Source organism: Manacus vitellinus, unplaced genomic scaffold (genome assembly GCF_001715985.3).
Source record: "Manacus vitellinus isolate BGI_N305 unplaced genomic scaffold, ASM171598v3 scaffold_22_pilon, whole genome shotgun sequence".
Taxonomy (NCBI): domain Eukaryota; kingdom Metazoa; phylum Chordata; class Aves; order Passeriformes; family Pipridae; genus Manacus; species Manacus vitellinus.
Window position 1 is genome coordinate 13,647,658 of NW_021939632.1, and position 20,533 is coordinate 13,668,190.

The 20,533-nt window shown below is 41.2% G+C and overlaps 1 protein-coding gene and 1 long non-coding RNA gene across 4 annotated transcripts in view; both read right to left on the reverse strand.

The window, feature by feature from the left end:
• Positions 1–988: 988 nt before the first annotated feature.
• Positions 989–13,920, reverse strand: LOC108639643. Its single transcript, XR_001920637.1, has 4 exons — positions 13,758–13,920; positions 13,346–13,463; positions 11,485–11,580; positions 989–1,707 (listed from the first exon to the last, which is right to left on the reverse strand). It is a non-coding gene; the product is annotated as an uncharacterized LOC108639643 (long non-coding RNA).
• Positions 13,921–16,351: 2,431 nt separating this feature from the next.
• Positions 16,352–20,533, reverse strand: part of TLK1 (tousled like kinase 1) — a 62,374-nt gene continuing 58,192 nt past the window's right edge. For all 3 annotated transcript variants that reach the window (XM_018072513.2, XM_018072514.1, XM_008931022.2), the window contains one exon: positions 16,352–18,106. In XM_018072513.2, the coding sequence (XP_017928002.1) occupies positions 17,930–18,106 (177 nt within the window). In that variant the 3' untranslated portion in view covers positions 16,352–17,929. The remainder of the gene's footprint in view (positions 18,107–20,533) is intronic.

Genomic DNA, 20,533 nt, shown 5'->3' on the forward strand with positions numbered 1-20,533 from the left:
TGCATTTTAGATTTGAATCCTGTAATGGTAGGCAAAAATCAGACTGCAAAAGTGTTTCTTCATTTTTAAGTGTCTGTAGTTCATAATTAAGTCATGCTTGTAATCCTACTCTGTACATTCTTCATGGTAGTCCAGGGCTTAATACATATTTGTGCAGCCCAGCACAGTGTCATGCACTGTGCTGTGCCTTCTAGTAATAACTCTAGCTAATAAATGGTAGTTTAGCTCAGGAAACAAAAAATCTTCAAGCTGATTTGCCTGTAACATCTGTGGTAGAAACTGGGTTTTTAGCTGCAGTGTAACAGAGGGCCAACACCTGCCATAGCACAGTTTTAAAGTGGAATATTTAAGGTGCAATACTAACGTCAAAAAGCCCCGAAACCAAACAAACCACTTACCTCAATCAAACAGAAAACTCCATGTAGCTCAGGTGAATCTGTAGCAGTTTGGCCCTGCAGTCCTGGTGAAAGAGTTAAAGGGTAGTAATCTGCCATTTTACAGAGTATCAAAGAGATTTGCGGATAGTGGCTAGAGAGCTAGTGAGTTGAGCAAGGAACAGATATATCCTTTCCCAGAAACCCCAATTCATGTTGATCCTTAGGCCATATGAATACATTATGTTGCCAGGATGTGGCCAGCAATTCAGAATTTCACTTGGGTGGATGACTGGTGTTTCTTAGGACCGGTCTGTGCAAATGATTTCAGCTGAAGTTAGTACCAAAGTGCAGGGTTTGTGCTACGATGCACGTGAAACTGCATCAAGACTGTAAGAGTTCAAAGGCAACAGACCTAGCATGTGGGGACCTGCTCTGGGTGGAAAGGGTGAGGTAGGGTCCATGGTTTTGTTACTCCCCTCACAGTGGGAGAATGCAGACACATCTCTTCCACTGGCCACATGCCTGCCTCTCCACTGCCCTTCCTTGCACCTGGAAAGGTAGAATTCTGCCTTAAGAGGAGGCTGCAAACATTACTTGCACTGACAAGATGACTGTGACTCTTATCAAATAATCATGTTCTCAGCCTTGGAACTCGTGTCCTATGGGATCAAAAGTTATGTTTCATCCTTAGTTCTGCAGTGTAATACTTTTACTCTCTCTGAACTGTTTCCTGTGTTAAGTTCGCAGTTAATCCATCTTAAATGCTGCATTCCAGCATTGCTCAGCTCACCCACAAGAGAGAGCTTCAGAGACCACAGAGGTCAGGCTCACCTTGGGCAACCCCTGGCAACAGGGAAAGCCTATTCTGCCAACAAAACAACCCGTTTTAATAACAATCCTGTTGTCTGAGAGGATTGTTTGTTCTGCCAGCAAGTGGTGCATATTCACTTACTTTGTTCGTGGCCCTTGCAGGTTAGGTGAGCTGTGAAACTCCAACAGAAGCTAAAAAAATAGGAAGCATGAGTGAATTCAAGCTGCAAAGCCTGTAGTCAACATAGACTTGCTAGTTATGTAAGAAAAGCCTGCAATGGATGATTATAGTATTAGCAAAAGCAATGCAGAGCTATGGGCTTTGGTTTGATCAGGGGCGCTGGATGTAATGGGTCTCACTGAGAGTCGACTCGTCTGGACCTTCTCGTGTGCAGAAAGGACACAGCACTGCCCGGGCCCTGCTCCCTGGAGACATCTCTTCCCAGCCCTCACAGTTCATCAGCCACATCCTCTGCTGGCAGCTTTCATGAACAAATGGTTCATCTCAGTGTTCTTGCTCCTAAATGAATGATAGACACAAATAGCAAATTGTTGGCAAACACCGCTACATTTTCACCTGTATAAGAGAAGTAGTTTCCAGTTGTTGGTACTGTACAGAGAGAGAATACAGACAATTCAGTAGCTAAGACTTAGCAGTGACCATCCTGCTACAAATCTCACTCTTATCTTTCAAGCTGACTTTCCCTGAAATTTTGTTTAGCAAGTCTTCAAAATAATATTTAAAAACAAACTGAAGATTTTAAACTTCCCATCCTGGTGTTTCTAAGTACCCCTTTATGGGCTTGGAGCTGTGCCCATGCTAGTGTTTACACAAATTAAGGAAAGAATCTGGGAACTGAAGCTAGATCAGAGGAATAGTGCAACTTCTTCAAGAAACATTAGAACTTGTAAACAGAAGTTGCAATTTTTACAAATAAAAGCTCGGTATTAACAGTTACTAGGCATCAGTGAAGTTTTATCAGCTATGATGCTAAAAGAACTGTAAGAAAAGATATGAGAAGCTATTTCACAATACTGTTTACTCCCTCAGGTAAATATATGTTCACATGAAACAGGAAACAGAACAAGCATGGTCCCAGGCAGTGACACTGCTTTACTAAGGCTCAGAAGTCTGACAATAGGATATGTTTTTGTTACATATAACAGTACTTGGGTAAAATCCTTTAAGAGAGCAACCACAACTTCTAAGAAAATAGAAACCAACTGGAAATCTGTGCATTGCCAAATAACATGCTGGGCACTGGAAATTAATGACTTTGTGAAAAAGTTGCCTTTTTTCCAAGGTTACATTTTTATTTGAAACAGATTTCTTACTCATTTTACCAGTAACACCTATTCAGAGAGAAGACAAAAAAACCCCACAACCCAAAACCACACTTGCTCTCTGGGCACTAACTGTTTAATAATGAAAAGGAACTTACTGTTCCTAACCCAGTTCTTGGCCATTTTCATTCCTAACTACAAAAAAAGTAACAAAAATAATGTATTTATGGATTGCATTGTGCTTCTGAATATTTTTAGCCTAAAAGTACACATCATAAAGGGATAGGAAGACTGACAAATTCAGGGTGAAATATTAAGAACTTTGAGGAACTGAACCAAATATTTTTCAAATGCTCCTTGGAAGCTGCCATACATCACTCATACGGAAGCATGCTCGTGCCTCCTTACCTGCAGATGCCCACTGCTGGAGTTCATTATAGTCTGCTCCTCAGTCTCTCATCAATTTTCAGAAGTGCTTGCATCAGCCTTTACTCCTGTCCTCGCAATGCCTACCTGTCAGCCTACAGACTTCTGCCTCTGAAAACTCAACACCATCCCTCAACAAGTACATTACCAGCTCCAGATCTAAAGGACTTGCTGCCTTGGTGGTTGCTGCCATAACTGGCGCTACAGAGGTAATATTTCAAGATAAGGTCTGAAGGCATCTCAGATTCTTGCCCACTATATCATCTTCCTCCCTTTTTTCTCTCTTCACCTTACTCTCCCTGTCATTTGTAGATGGGGCCTTGTAGTATGATTCAGAAAGGCTAGAAAGGGTTGCTAAAAACACAGGGAGATTTCTTGTGGTGTATAGGAAGAGAGATGCTGAAAGAGAGCTGTTTAAAGGACAGAAGCCAGATGGTTTTCTTCTTACTAATCACTGCATTTGGCACTCTGCTTGGCTGTTCCACAGAGCAGAGGGGTCCTACTGTCACCTCTTGCCTAGGATTCCTCATTTGCCATCCTCACATGATGAGTGCCCATGCTTTTTGAACTACTTCTCCTCTGACTTTCCAAGAAAGGAGAGCAAGTCACCACCCACATGCACTACCTGGAATGCTCTGCACAGCCTGGTCACCCTGCCCCTCAGCCGCAGCCAGTGCTCACCTCAGAGCCCTGCAGCTCCTGTAGAACACGAGGGCTGGCAGCAGAGAGGATCACAAGTCAGCCAGTGGGAGACACTGCCCCAGGCCTGACACCTGAGATACCACATCCTGTCACTGTGAAGGTGCAGCAGCAGTTTTCGAGAGGCAGGTTAGCAATGAGCAGCTTGCTTGTGCTCACACCATTTGCATGCTGGAGGAGAGGTACCACACTCTCCTCAAGGAAATTCTTCAAAAGTATTAATAGAAAACTGTTGTTATTGCATACGGGGCTGAATTTGAACAACCTCTACAACTGATTGCGATGCTGAGAGCAGCTCATGAGCACAGTGCAGTTTCAAGTGCAAGGTCTTTGCTTCTAGCCCCATGTGCTGTGCAAGCGGAATACTGGCTGTTTAAACAGAAGGTACACTTCACTAGAGGAGGGTGCTTGATGAGTCCTCTACACTACTCCTTATAAAGACTAGAAATGTACTTTCTGAAAGAAAGATAGTATTTAAATTGATTAGGCAAATAATAAATAATGCCCCCAGCCTCCTGCCTGCAGCAGTCTCTGAGTGCTGGGCATATGGCACCTTTCCAGACCACATGGCAGCCAATGAGGTAGAGCTGGTGATTATTATTTTACCCACCTTTGGCAGGAAATAAAACATCTGTTTAATCCTGACAGTGGGACTCCTCAGCAGTTAAGCTAAGATGGTTAAAAAGGAATATAATTGAAAAATATGTTTCAAGCAGCAGAAAGCAGTGACAAGACTTCTCAAATTTGATAAGACTTCAGTCACTGATAGTTTGAGAGCCATGGGATTTTTTTATGGCTGTAGCCAGTCAGGACTTCTGTTTCACAGTTCAGGCAGAAAGAAATCCTCCTTTTGCAAAAGGGCACCTTTTCAGCTGGGCTCAAGGGACAAGTTGTGGCTCTGGACTGTTCACAAGTGGAGCGGCTCTACTTGCTGCTGCTCTCAGCTCTGGTTACCAATGGTGTTTCTCATTGCTGTTCAACCACAAGGCAGAGTTAAGAGCTTGAACACCTGGACTATTACTGTGAAAAAGCAGCAAGAGCAGACATGCCATTCTGTGAAATATGTAAGCAGATGAAGATATTTTCTGGGGTGCAGAACAACTTCTAAAACGATCTGTTCTGCTGGAAAGTTAAACCCAATATTATTGACTATGAATGAGTAGCCAGAGGGCTGACTGAACAGCTCAGCTAAGCAGTGGTGAATGGGAAGGACAGCTGCAAATCTCACCTTATGGAACAGCAACAGGGTTCTAAGTGGTCAAGAGAGCCTCCAAAAGAGTGAAGGGTATTTACAGAGGGTGATATAGTCATAGTGGTCCAGTGAAATTGTTTAAAGGGAATTTGAGACCAAATACTTATAATAATTCCTCTGTCTCAGATTAATCTGCATAGCAGTCTTAGCAGGAAAGTGTTCAAATCCCCTTCCAGAAAAGGACAAAACAAAGTCTTGGGTTTAGCAACCCAAAGAATAAGCCTGTGCTGAATTACTGGAATAAGATGAAAAACATTTGCTGTTTTGTGGGATTCATCTCACTCTATCCTCTTCATATCCAGCAGAGCTTGCTCACAGACACTGTAGTGCTCCTCTTTGAACTGGCTTGGCTCCGTGGGTGGACAGGCATTTGGTTAGTGGTGGTCACTTTGGAGGGAGCAGGGTTTGGAGAATCTTTACAGGCAGTCATTGAGAACAGATTCCAGCTGGCTGCAAGCACTTCCACTAGGATGTGATGCACAGCAAAGTCTTGAGTGAATGATGCTTCTGAGCACTCTTGTGAGCCAATAAGCACAAGCACCCTGGCATGCATAGCAGCACTGAAATGTACAGTCATAGTCATTACTGTGCCACCTCTCAGGAAACAGCTGATTTTGCTGCTGTTTGCAGCAACAGATGTAGAATAAAACCTCCAAAAAACTGTATCTATTTAAGGCATAATAAAAAGGAGCCTGAGTCCAACCAAAGACACAACTGAAAAGCAAAAATGGGACTTTGGTGACTTGACTTTGCCTATTGCACTTCTTTACTGGCTTTGACTAGGTCAAAGAAAGTGTCCAGCCCCTGCAGCTACAGGTAGCTGTTGTCCTCTGCTCAGCAATATAATCAGCTATTGGCACAGAGCTGTAACAGAAGCTGCTGCTCTGGTTATGGGCTCAGAGCTGCTTAAGTTGGGCAAGATCATTACCATCTTTCACCCAGACCTGCCCACCATAAAATGTCACCTTGAGTTCCTATGGAAGCTTCACATTCCTGGATGAGTTGGAGCATATTCTTGAGAAGGAATTCAAGCTTTAGTTGATAATGGTGGATTATATACCTACAACTATTAAAACTCTTACAGTGTTTTGTTTCCCTCACTGGAAAGGGTGGATTTTTCTTCCCCATTATAGTCTTTGTAATATTGTGTGCATTTTTTCAAGGGTACACTGCAAAAAGAGTGCCTTGCTTGGCTGTTGGCTACATGCTCACAGGTGTCTTTGCTGTCAGTTATTGATGCTATCAAGAAAGCAGCATCCCTTAAAAGGCTTCCAACTGAATTTTAGCTCCAGGCCACATACTTTCTCTCTGCAGGGTATCTTTTACCCTCTAATCTCACTGGAACAAGAAGGCTTTATATCTAGGAAAAAATGAATGAGGAAATCAGTGACACGAATTACACACCAAATGAAGATAACTCCCTCTGTCTCATTAGCACTGTTTAATTATGCTTGGATTCAAATTCTAAATATAGTTCATACAAATTCACAGGGGCAAGTGTTTCCTTCCACTGTTGCAATCCTCTCCACATCTAATACTTCTCTCTCCTATAAGATCAACAGTTTTAAGGACCTGTCTGCTTGAGTTTCACATGCTGACACTTCACCCCTTGTAAGTGAAAAATGTTGGTTAAGCAATGGCTTATGTTTGATGTTTGCATTGCTGTGAGAGTCCAGAGGTCCCAGTTGACTTTTCAGCTTCCTGTGCTGGGTCTGTGTCAACATGTGGAGGGAGTCCCTGATACAGATTCCTATACTCTTAACATGGCAGAGGCAGTATATTTTCAATATGCTCTTGTCACAACCCATCGGTACTGGGCATGATGTTCATTATAAATTCTCATCAAGTTGAACAAAGGCACCAGACCATGTGTCAGGAACTCTTATACTTTCACTGTACAGTTTCCATAACTCCAGCAACCAGCCCCCTGTTTAGACTAAAAAGGTGTTGGCTAACAAGAACTTAAATTCTTACAATTCACTTCCACAAAAGATATTGGCTAACAAGCCCTCAATTTTGTACAGTACACTTCAATAAGTTCTCAACTCCCACAACAAACTCCTCAAAGGTGCTGGCTCACAAGTTGCAACACACAATCCAAGTGCTGACACACAGCCACAACACACCATTACACGAAGGTGCTGACTCACAGGCCACAACATACCATTTCTCAAAGGTTCTGGCTAACAAGCCACAGCACACCTCTACAAGGTCCCCACTCTCACAATAAATTCCAGTATGGAGTATAGAGTAGATTATGATAGCTGAGCTTTGCCCAAGCAAAACAATAGAAGAAAATAAAGAATACCATCAGTCCTTAAGTTCCGTGTTGGTCCTGCCTCATGGATGGTCCAGAGCTCAGATAAACCATGAGAGTGAAAGAGAAAGAGAGGAAAAAGAGAGAGGGAAGAGGTCCTTTTATAGCTGACCTGGTGCACGCCTCTTATGTAAACTAGATTTTCTGTGCCTTTTTTTTCATGCATGCCCAGTCATCCCTTCTCCAGGAAGGGAGCTAGGGGAATACTGAGCACGAGTCTCAAAGTGGAGCAGGAAGTTGTCTCAGAACAGCTCTGCCCCTCCTCCACGGGACCCTCTCCTCTGATCACCTTCCCTGTAGCAATGCTCAGAGTGTTTGAGACAAAACATGCTTAGGTTAGTCCTCTACACTGGTGTGGATGTATTAATGTGTGCATGTGTCTGTCTGACTATCTATCTATCTATCTATCTATCTATCTATCTCTTTAAATGCAAACCACCAAAGTTAGCAGGAATTCGGGTCTTATCTCCCCAGTCTTGATCAAGCATTTGACCCAATCCACCCCTCTTTGGGGTTAACTTTTATGTCTTTACCAGTTTACTACTACAAACCTGGTAGCAAGTATTATTTCTAACTCAGTCCAGTTACTAGTAGATTTCAGCAGGATTCTAGAAAGCCACCCTAAATCTGTGTCTTCTACCAAGGGGTTCAGCTGAGAAAGAGAAAAGACCCACTCCTTTCTCCTGGAGAAAATGCCTCCAGAGCCAGTTCTCTGCCCACCGAAAGAAAGCCTACTCTTAGGCCATGTACAGTGCACCTGTCCAAAAGAGCAATGAGGATGTCTCTTCAGTTTGAGAAAGGTGGGGTTTAAACATGCACTTCTGCACCAGACAATTCTAAAATAAAGAAATGGGGCAGGAAAGAAGAAAACACCTCTTTCCCTTCTAAGTCTGATTAAAAATTCAGTGTTAAGAAGCCACATCTGAAAAGGCAAAGATTTGAAAACATCATCAGCATTTCTAAAAGCACATTGAGTGCAAACATGCTGCCTAGAATGGCCTGTCTTTGCTAATCCTTTAACAGTGGTTTTGTTTGACTCAGAAATACTATTAATTAATCTAACCACATATAAGGATTATTGATTGAGTGAGAATTTTACTGCTCTCAAAATTAAAGTTTATTTCACTTATGAAAGCATTTTACACTTGCATCCTGGGTTGGTATGTATCTGCCAAGAACAGATGTAATTGCTTAGTCACAGTGTGCAAAGGCATCTGATGCTCAGTGTTGCCTTAGCTTTGGGTGTCCAAAGGATAATGAACATAGATGCAGTACTAGATATGAGCTTCAGATGCTTGAATTCATGCAGGATGTAGAGCAACTACACTTTAGTAACCGTGGGATATGGGATAATTAGAATACCAGGTTCTTCCTACATTAGTTTAGTCAGGGAATGCTTAAAAAAGATGGTGGGTTCTTGTAACTCCTACTCCCTGGAGATAATTATGCAGAAACGGCACTGAGGGCTTATATGCTGGTAGCACCCAGATCTCCATGGTGGTTGCTGTGATTGTTACTGTTTCCTGGAATTTTTGGTTCCATGCAATCCCTCATTGGACAGCGTAGCCCAGCATGGCCCATGTGCTACATCTTTCATATGCTAAAAAGGCATTTGCTTAGTCAAGCATTTGTGTGATGGCACAGAAGCAACACCAAACTAACCAGCTACCTGAGGGCCCTACGGAAAGTGGTGCTGACTTGCAGAGGGATGTTTCCTATATCTCCTACTAGTGGCTTTGCCTGCTGCTGCACAACATCTGTGCTGTTATCTGTCAGGTGAGAGATAATCTCTCCTCACCCCTTTGCCCCACTACTGATTTCAGTCCATGAATGAAGTTCGCATACCATCCGCAAGGGTAAGATTAATAGCTGTTGTGTGAAGGAATGCTCTTTGTTCCAAGCCCTGCCTGAAAAGTTTTCTCCCTGTCAGTCTATGAGCAGAGACCCAGAGACAACCCTGAAAGCAGACCCTAATCTCTGGCAGTTTAGAAGGGTGTAATGCAAACATGAAAGAACATAACTGCTGGATACAACTAATTGCTTTAATGAGAACATGCCCTTGGGGTTTATGACAAACAAATTCCAGTTGCTTTATTGCATTGTGTCTGAATTTCCCCTGTCGTTTCAGTTGGATACAGCACACTGTTGGATCATGCCTGGAGAAGGAAGTTGTTTGTGAGTATCTGGCAAGATGTCCACACAATGAAAATTCGAGAACACTGGAAGGGTAGCCAGCCAACTGTCCCCATTAGGAGAGATGTTTCTCCTGAGGGAAAGCCAGTGAGCCAGAGCTCAGCTGTGAGGGTAAGCCTGCCTCTGGGGAAGGACAGGCAGGCAGCAGAGCAACCTGAGCTGAAAGGGAAGACCTGTCCTGCACCAAGCTAAGATGCTGCCATTTCCAGAAGAGTCTCTCCCCTTGCTCGCTACGCCCACTGGTGCTCACACCAGCACTTCCCAGCACTGGTGCCTGCACTCGTGTGACTGCCTGGGGCCTCAGGTCAGCTCCTGCTCCTGGCTGAGAGGTAAGCCAGCCAAAAACAGGGCTGCATTTTCACCCAGGTCCACCAGCTGATGAGACCTAGCACACAGCTAGTGCTCCTTGGTCTGGAGGCAAGGGAGGCTGTTGGGTGCAAAGGGCTCAGGGGTGAGCCCTGGGTTTGCTTACACTGACTGAAAAAACCCTATCTAGAGCTAGGAATGTTAAACTGAGTGATGTTAAACCGAGACCAAGAGCACCATAATTTTCCCACCATCTGTGACTTTAGTCCAGCAGCCATAAAATAGCATTTTTCCATCCAGACACACAAATTGTCTCAAACCAATACACTTTGTTACACGCTATTCCTCCTCCTGTTTTACATAAGCTATAAGAGAAACATGTTTCCCTTAGCATTTGTTGAGTCAATAGACAAGTACAGCCCAATGCTACTGAATTCCAATTCCCCATGCCAATTTCTAGGAAAATTAGAGTCTTTAGTATTTAAATCCTCTGCCTGCTGAAGGCAGAGGAGCCTTCATCCAATATCCCAAAGGGATGAGCAGTCTTGACCACTCAGTTACAGCATCTGTGGCTCTGATACTGCCACAGCCACGCTCTGTGTCGTGCCAGTGTGAGGTGCAGACAGGTAAAGCAGGTGTTTAGCAGTCTCAGTAGAGCACCTTGCTTTGCCATCTAGTGGGCACTGGGAAACCAGGTGCCTCCTTCCCTGGGCTGCTGGCAGTGTGTCTGATGCAGATCTCCAGTGGCAAGCTGAGTTTTGATATACCTCCCTGATTTTAGTCTGAGGCTAATCTATAAGCACCAAAGTTGTGATGATTCAGGCACCACTACTTTTCCCCTTGTGCCCTGGGTTTGGTTTCTGTATGTCCAAATATGAAACACAATGTAAAACTATGCCACTGGCCATTACAGCAATTCACCTTCTATTCCCCCAGTGCAGAGCGGCAGAGTCTGAAAATGTTCTGGACACAGTGCAAGTTATCTAAATGAACACAGCTGAAGTGTCATTTCAGTCACACCATCTGTCTGGAGCCATGCCCACCTGACTCCTGGTTGCTCTTCCCCATTTTCAAATAGGAATGGCTCATATTGGCTTTTCTTCACGATCTCTGTGCCCCATTTGTGTTGCTTCTTAGCACAAAACTAGCAAAATCCTTTGCAACCTAAGTAATGCTTTGCAAAACCAGAAGGGAGAAAAACATGACTTGCCTCACTCAAAACATAAAAAAAAAAAGAGGCCTTCACATTGCTGCCTGATGTTAACAGAACACACCAAAGCATGCCCCAAAATAGAAAAGCGATCTCAATGTAATTCAGCTGAATTCTTCTCAGTGGTCTCCAAGATAAGGAGAAAAAACCACAGTCTTTTTGCCATTAGGACCATGTTTTGTTTAATGTACTACCTACATATTAAGATTTTCATTTTACCAATATATTAAAGTATAAGTGGAAAAGAACGAGGGTCATTAAAAACACAGGAACTCTGACAAATGATAAAGGATGACAGAGGAGTAATTCTATTTTATCCATACAGGGTTTGTTAATTGAGCAATAGGACAATAACCTTTATGATATGCTAATTTGTTAGATTGGAACATGTTTGGGCTCAATCATAAAACTGTCCTGACATCTGACACTTCTAAGACGACAATTTATGAGATTAGCTCAGCACCTGATACAACCTTATGTAATTCTACAAGCAACATTCTGTGATCTCATATAAATATATGTGAATTGACATTTACCAATGGAATAAGATGCTCCAAATTCACTATGGGCAAGAGCTCACGTGTAGTTTGCCAACTAATATGTTACTTACCTGGTTTTGCAATAGAAGGACATGCAGGGAAGGTATTCCAGTGCTCAAATCACTGATGAGAGCTCTGCCAGCTGCCAATGAGCCACAGCTGCAAGCCTGAAACAAACCATTTGTGCAGTGGTTAGGGTAATTATTTCTGTCATGAAGAAAGTTTTACATCATGCAAATGTACAAAGCTGTGCAATAACTCTTCATGTGGCTGTTTAGAGGGACAAATCCAGAAGAATGAAAGAAGCTGCACCATCTCACTAAGTCAGCCCCATGTATGTGACCATTTGGCAGGTCCTGTTCCTCTGCCGTGCTAAGCCCAAGGGCAGAGGGGGTCGATAGCAGAATTCTGGGAGCATGGGGGATGTTTTACTTCTTTGAGTCCTTTAAATCCTTGCTAGTTCCATTGGTTTGGTGGAAACCGCTGTTTTACCAATGAGGGCAAATGAAGATCTACTGGATCTGCTCACACATGCACAGAGCGATGCAGTTCTTGGTGCTCTGTCCTGCAAAGCTTTCATCAATGCTAATGGGGAATCAGTTCCCTTTTCTAGCTTTCCTTCCAGGCCAGCTAAAGTCAAGAGTGTCCCAAAAAGTTAAGCCACAAAACACAAGAAACCATCTCTCCTGTTTTTGTCTTGCATTTTGAGAACTCTTTTCTGGAAGCATTAATAGGATAGAGGTCACAATGCAAAATACATTCCTGTGTATTCAAACAGTGTTTCTCAAGGCGCTGCACACATCACCCCACTATTACACTGATTCTTACAGGAATCTTTGCTATCTATCCAATTGTTAAGTACTGCACATTTTAGGAATGCATTTTCCATGCATCACATACTGTGGCTGCATGGTGACATACTTGGAGCACTCCTGGGCATGGTCCCAGCCTAGCTGTCCTAGAAGCTGAAGGGCCAGTGTCTGAGAGATAAAAGATACCTATTTAAGTAACACAGGGTCTCTTTCTCTACAAGCCCCAGTTCCAGTTATTCCATTGCAGTGAAAGGTGTGCAGAAACTGTATAAATTTAGGTTAAAAGTCATTTGGGCAACAGAAGACACATATTGCCAGATTTTACCTAGGAGTGCTACACTGTGAAATACAATCTTTGCATATATTATATAAAGGCCATTGACTTGTAGATGTGTGTGGCACTTTTATCCCTTCAAATAGAATCATAAAAAAACCAACTCTATGCTTGTACATACAGCCAATGTATTTAACATAATACATGGTCTTTCATAAAGTTGCATACCATTGATATTTTAAGCTATCATAGTTCTCTAGTAGTGAACAATATTTAGAAAAAGTTGTTTTGAGAGTGCACAAAGCCTCAATCTGTCCAGAATTATAAATATTTCAGTATTTCAGCATCAAAAATAAACTAGGATATTGATTCAGCACGGTACTGACAGGCACTTCAAAGCTCTGAAGCACTGGATAGTGCTTATGCCTCTCTGAGCTGTACCTGCTGCTCCCAGACCTTACTGAAGACAGAGACTCTGCTAAGGACTGTCCTTCGAGTCTTGGAGAAGACAATTGCACAACTCCCCCATACATCAATACTAAAAATAACAGGAAGCCAGAACCCCAGGCCAGCTGCAAAGCTGATTCAAACCCTGCACATGGGTAAACAGGTTTCCCAAGAGTCACAGTAAACACAAGGGTGATGTCCAGGGACTGCTTGTTTTTAACACTGGGAGTACAACAGCCCAACAACAGAAACAATAACGGAACAGGGGCTTGGAGATGAAGCTATGGCATTCTGTTCCTGGGAAACACTTTTTCATTGGTCTGGAGAGTTCTGCTCTGCTAAATACTATGGCATAGCTTCCATACAGGAGCAAGAAAACACTTCACTTTGCTAGCTGACCTGCTGGTCTGATGGCAGCACATCCTCTGAGGGTGGTTTTGATCTCCTTCACTCTTCAAAGACAAAGCCCCTGTGCATGCTTCTGCAGAGCAGAAGATATTCACATATCTGCACAATTCTGAAATTCAAACATCACATTATTTCTTAATGATACCTGATTAGCTCTCAAGACACTAGATACAAAATGAGATTTCTAAGGAAAGCATTTTTCCTTGATTTATGCACAGAATTTTACTGGCTTAGGAAACAGAGCACAATGAAAAGATAGCAAGGTGACTTGATTACTTAGAAAAAACTAATTTCTCCAACAGCAAGTTTCCCTATCATTAGACTCCTTTCACCAATCTGTGGTCACAAAGACATGAAACTACTGGATTATTCAAAATTTCTCTGAAAATATTTGCAATCTTACCTTTCCTACAAACACAATACAGTCCTCAACTCTACAGTCCATGGCTGCCTGGAGCTGGGTATGCTCCAGGCCTCAGGAAGGGTATTCACACCCTGAAGCCCATGGCAGGATCACGATGGGATGCGACAGTGCCCTGGTGCCCATGATGTGGTGGCAGAGCGACACGTTGGGCTGGCTGGTACACGAGTGTGGGGCTGGGCACGGGAAACACAGTCAGTCCATGCTGCCCGACACCCCTTGCCAATGAAACCAGAGTCCTCCCTCTGACTGTAGCTGGCATGTAGAAAAAAGTATTTTTAAACATCAATTGCAAGATGGAAGTGTTTTAAAAAGTATAAAGAAACTCTCTAAACACGTTTCCTCTAAATTTTGAGGCCGTCCCTGTCCTGACACTCTGCCCAGGCCTTCTCCGCCTCCCCCAGGTCAGGCTCTCCAGTCGACCTTCCCAATGCAATGTCCCTCTTCTGGAAAAAGAGCAGCAAGTCCTCAGGGCTTTTTGAAGAAAAATAAATGACCCAAAGACACTTCTCACCTCCTGGGAGGCTCCTTCCCCTCCTTCCCTCACTGTCCCACTCTGCTACACAACACAGCAGCAGGGGCACCATTGACCTGCCCAGCTTGGGCCCTGTTGTGCTGTGGCTCTTCTGCACCAACCGCAGCAGCTCCAGCCCCGGTAAAGTTGAAATCCAGAGCAAGGCTGAAGCAGCAGCGCTGTTGGGGACCTACATCCCCTCCCCAGGCTGGACGTGTCATGTCCCGCTTGGCTGCGAGAGCTGTGGGATAGGGAAGAAAGAACCAGTCAGGCTGGTGGTCCCCCTTTCTGCCTTCAGAGAAAAACACCTGGTTTTCTCACATTCAGGGAGACATCAGAGCTGGAGCAGGAGCACTCAGGTTGCTTCAAATTCCAGGACATGCCTTCCTTTCCAGGGTTGCTGATTTTAAAACACACAGTCACCTGCTTGGGCTGCCATGGCAGTCCCAGCAGCACAGAGCTCCACTTGGCCAGGCGTGGCCAGCAGTGCCTGGGCAAGCACACAGCTGCCATGATGCTCTTCCTGACTACTTGTGAGCACTAAAAGCATTTTTCAGAAAATTAAAATATTAACCACCTTCCATGGAACTGGTATCTACCAACTGGTGTAGACCAAGTTCAAAGTGAATAGTGTTCTACAGTGAAATCTGAACAAATTCAGTGCTAATATAAGTAAAATAAAATAGTGCCAAAACACGGTTGCTTTCCAGGCACAAGCCAACCAACGTTAACTCTGGCTGCAAGGACCTGTAGCACTACAGTCAGTTACAAGTGCAGAATTTCTCTCACAGTCACCCGTTTCATATGTAAAAGGGTTTTTCTTAATTATACAGCAATGCAATATTTTACAATCTTCCATTAAATGCAGACATTTAAAGTATTCATGAATTTAAAATAAAGGAAGCTTTTTATTTCCAAGATTCATTAAAAACTGTGTGATGAAGTTTAACTTACTTTCTTCTGTCTACCTGCCATTAAATCAGGAGAAAGCTTAGGAAACCTAGTGATAGATGATACACATTGAAATCAGTAAAATGAGCGTAAAATACAGACTGAACAGCTGATACATGAATTACCTAGAAGTGATCCAGAACTCCTCCAGTAACTCAGGTTTCTAGACTCAGTCTCAAGGGTACTTCTATCCCAAGCACAAATTGCTGAATGGCAGTCACCAAACACACCAACTCAGACATCTTCCTGTGACCACAGAATGACTACATGTGAGGATACAAAATTTTCATTAACAGTACTGCAAGATGTTAAAACAAACACAACTGTGCATATTGGGAGGTAAAACCTCAAACTTTGATTCAAAAGAGGAGATGGTGACTCTTTTTTTATCTGTAGGAAGCTTTTTCTAAAGTGGGTGTTTAGGTTTCAGAAACATGCATTTGTAAAGCTGAAGCAAATGTCATGTACTTAGCCACAACAGCCTATTCCCAGATCCTAACCACAGAAAAAGCAACACTGTATATAAACCTTCTTAGTTTTAGGTAGCTGTAAAATTCTCAGTTACTTTAGTAGTTCTCTGATACATTGCCTAACTTACCTTTCCAAGGGTAACCATACCACATTCCAGAGAAATAAAAACAGTCACACAATTGTACATATTTTCTTTAGGTAAAACAGTTGATTTAAATTCTGTTAGTGACACCTGCAGAATAAGATGGAATGAAATCTAATGTGAGCTTACAGTTATAGCATTCTCCTCACACTCTGCACTGTCTCGTGTCGTAGAGAGTGAAAAGGATGCAGTGCCAGTTCTCTATTTGAGTCTAATTTTCTAGTCATTCTATAAACTAATTTTATTCCACAGCTCAAGAATTAAAGAAGGATCACTGACATACTTAAGAGTTGTTTCTGTGAGATCTATTCAGTGAAATGAAGTTTCATTACAACAGATGTTTTAAGTTGCATGGAATCCTCCCCTTTCACCTCCAATGTTACTTAATTATTGTATTTGTATAATTACAAAGAGTGTGCTTTAAATAATTAAGTGCAGCTCAGTGATACAGTTATGTGATTTGCCCTCTGTTGAAATGTAAAAACACACCATGAAAACTTTGAAATTTCAACTGCCATTGTTTATTACTGTTTTGGCTACATTCTCTACAATTTCAGCAGCATCTTAAAGAGACAGTTAACGTTTCTTTATATACAATGAAAACAAAATGGCTTGCAACATCAGAAACAAGAGCAACAGTTTAACTGTACAATACTAAATGAAAACCTGTGGTAATACAGCCTCCTCTTCCTGCAACATGGACAAAATTACATATAGGTATTCAGCATCAAGAATGGGATAGTAAAAAGAATAGTGAACAGGAGAGAGATACACTGTTCTGAAAAATAAGTTTCTACCATACAAGGCAGTTAGAAAATGTTTCACATTTTAAAATATCTGTACAAGCCACAAGAAACATTTCCTTGTTGATAGGAACTTCCAGAAATAGAGAATAACCATGAGCAACTTCTACATCTAGTATCAATGCGCTCTGCAGGTCGAGAACGCAATAAACTGAGTTAAAGAACTGTACTGTATATTGCCAACACAGATCTGTTTGACATGCCTTGATTGTTAACAGATTGCCTACTCTCAATCTCTCTGACACGTACAGTTGACTTGCACCTTAAGGAGGTCATTTGATTCTTTTGTAAAAGTAAAAGCAACATCATTTAGCAGCAATTAAAAGCGCCTTGAGGGAGACTTAAAAAAAATACAATATCCAATTAGAAAAAGCCATACTTTAAACATTTGTACAGGAATAAGTTGCTGAAATTTAACTGAAAATGTGACATCTGTACAACAATTTACAATAGAGCTAGAAGGGAATTTATCATTATTCCTGCATAGAACATTATACATGACCTGTTTGCATTTGGTTTCATACTGTTGCTTGCTTTTATTAGAAGCCTGGAAGGTTTCACGAGTTTTGATACCACAGCAAGTGTAGTATTTTTAGAAAACTGAATGGATTTCAAAATTAGCAATCTATTTGAGAAGTAAGTACCAGGAATTTCATATCACCCTTCCAATCTAAATTCATGAAACACCACCACATTTTTGGAGGTACAAGCCTGAGTTGCCAAATAAAATACTCTACTTTTAACTGAGAAATCTGATACAGAACATCTTTCACCGTCTCACACTCCTTACTTTGGTTTCAAAAGATCAGTGTCTTGGAAAGATGGCAGTTCATTTAGTTTATAACCAGGCACGAAATTTTTCCTGTGTTTTCAAATTTACTCACTACTCTTTTAGATTTAAATAATGAAAAACTACCCTTCATGTTAGAACTTTCCAGTATCCACCAAATGTATTTTAAGTATTAAAAAGATTATTTACAATGTTCCCCAGAAAAAAACTAAAAACCTTTTCTTCAGTCTTAAACACAGTATACCTGCTAGTTGTAACAGGAAGTGTCATCCTTCAGTGTTTAATGGTGTTTCTCAGAAGGGTACATTTATTCACAGTCCATGATCCATTCCAATCATACAAATGACACTATGTAGGAGGACTTCAGTCTGAAAACACAGTTATCAAACTTGTCCTGTGTAAAAACACTCAAATGCTTTCAAGCTCAAGTCTGCATCAGGAAACTACACAAAGGTATCATCCCATTCCTCAGCTGGAGAAACTTCAGTACGAAATAATGCTTGAAGTAGGTGGTGTAGGGGATGCTGCTAGCCCAGTCATGTGCAAGTTTCCTGAAGAATTCGATCTCCTCATGTGAGGGAGAAGATAAGGATCATTAGCCAGCTGGTGGACATCAAATCTATCCTCTTTTCGGTATGCTAAACAGCGTCTAATAAAGGCCTAGAAATGAAATGTAAAAAGTTACACCAGCATTCCAAATACTTACCTCTGCTTTCAGGCAAATATGCAAGTCCTTCTGGATAAACTAGTTTTTAAACAAATTCTTGTTATTAAGTAATTCAGTTCAAATGACATTTTAACTGCTAAGCCAAATGAAAAAATGGAACATCATGGTAGAAAGAAAAAACATCAGTAAATTAATTGGCTTCAAATAATCACATTTAAAATATATATTTCCATGTTTAGGAACTACATTTACAAGTAAATGTGCACCTCACCCAATTAGAATTCTGCATGTGTTGTGCCTGAACAGCCTAGTAAAAACCAAGAGCAAGTGTCAGAGGAATGAAAAAGTAGACCTTTATACTTTCTCTAATGAGCTTCTAAAACCATTGAACTGAGTGGTGAAAAGTAGAGAGATTATGCAAGGACAGAATCTCAACACTTTAGTTGACTTTTGAAAACACAGGCATTTCCACATGTGCCATAATGCAGTATAGCAAAAATGAAGAATATTTAAGAAACTACTACCTTGCTGAAACTCTCTTCCCAGGAAAAACTCAATCCCACCTGCTTAGAATCACCTAATCAATTGAAAAACTCTGTAGCTAACTTCAGGACTGTTCTTGAGTCACTCTGTTATCCTACATTTAGGTCCATGCAGTGTATGCCAATCATTCTGTGCTGAAAGTTTCTGTCCAGTCTTATGTCTAGCATACACAGAACATCTGGTCTCCCGAGAGCTTGGGCTTCAACATTTAATGACAGAAAATCCTTATTATTGCTACAGAACTGATTAGAACATTATTACTTAATTTAGAACTTAATTTAAAAGAATTACATATCTCTTCGATAAATCTGTTCAGCTCTTTGTTCTTTGCTCCAATTAAAAAACGGAGATTAAAGGAAAAAAGAAGTGATACAAGTTACAAAGAATCCTGCTAGAATTTCATTTACATATCCAGCATGAAAAAGGTACAAAATAAAAATCATGCACATCTGTTAATATATATTCACATGTTCTTGAACATTACAAATTTTAAGCAAATTCTTCACAATAAATCCTTCATAACAAATGAACCGTTAAAACTTATTTGCAAGATCCTCAGAGTAACAGTTTGTGTCTATAATGTTTTTAAAATACTTCATGATTTTGTGGCATTGTAGACATACTAATGATAAGCAAAGGAGACCACTGCACAAAACAGGAAAAGGTGAGGAGGATCAAAGGACAGTTGCAGTCCGAAAACTAACTGAGTCCTTTCAGGTTCCATATCTACTTCATAGCCATGTTTTCCAAATCAGAATTTCAGTTTACAAGGTGCTCTTTTCCAACTGCCAGGCCTATAAATCTAAAACCAATTTGGATTCTACACAGTCATCATAAATGGCCTGCATGTGCAAGTTAGTCTGAAATTGTTTTATAGCATTTCCACCAGAGAATAATTTCACCCTCTCTCTTAAAGCAATTATGGCAATGTTAATATGAGACAAGAAGACCAGAAGTTTATTTTAGTCTTTCCAACAAACAGAGCATGAAATACACGGAGAATGCAAAAAGTTGCCAGTTCTCAATGTTGAACTGCCTACTCTTTCCTGACATCCTCTATATAAAAATTATTACTGACAAAGAAATGCAAAGTTAAAAGACAGGGATATAAACTGTTAACATGTAATGTTATCAATTATATGATGCATATCTGTCAACTGCAATTGAAGGAAATAGGTTTTCCAAATGGGGGTGAAAAAACAAAAACAGCAAACAAAAACCTCAACCAAAAATAAAAAACCAGTAATAACTGCAATTCTTCAACCAATTTTTCATAACCTGAACTGCAACTCTCTCACTAACATTACTTTTAGAAAATATAACCAATAGAAATATACCACAAGTTGTAACAGCAGGTTTATGTACCCAAAAGACTTACTTTCTTGGGAAGTTACAGCCTCTAGTAATAGGTTTTCTTTCCTTTTAATCTTTAGAAACTGAATCTTAATATTCCTAATTTTTTTGCAGCTTGTGTCCCAAATCTAAGTATGTTTAATTAGTTGCTGAAACTTGAACAGGCATTTGACTGTCTTGGCCTTTTTTTTTTTTCAAAGAGCACATCTTCTGCATCTGGTCATGAATATATCTTTCAAAAACAGGGAGAGTTTTTACAAACAAGTAACGCACAGATAACATTTTCTTCCACACTCACAGAATTGCATTTGTGTTATGGATGTTCATAGCAGTATTCATTTGGGAAACAACTTTAATCTGTTTCTGAATAGCTAGTCTGTGTTGAGGAGTTTGATACTACTAAGATTTTTAAATAAAGGCCATCTACACCTTTGTGGTAGATCAACTAGTATGGCAGTTTTATTTCCTGAATCAGTATCACAATACCTTCTAGATTCTTAAGATTAAGAATTCATGTTTCCAAA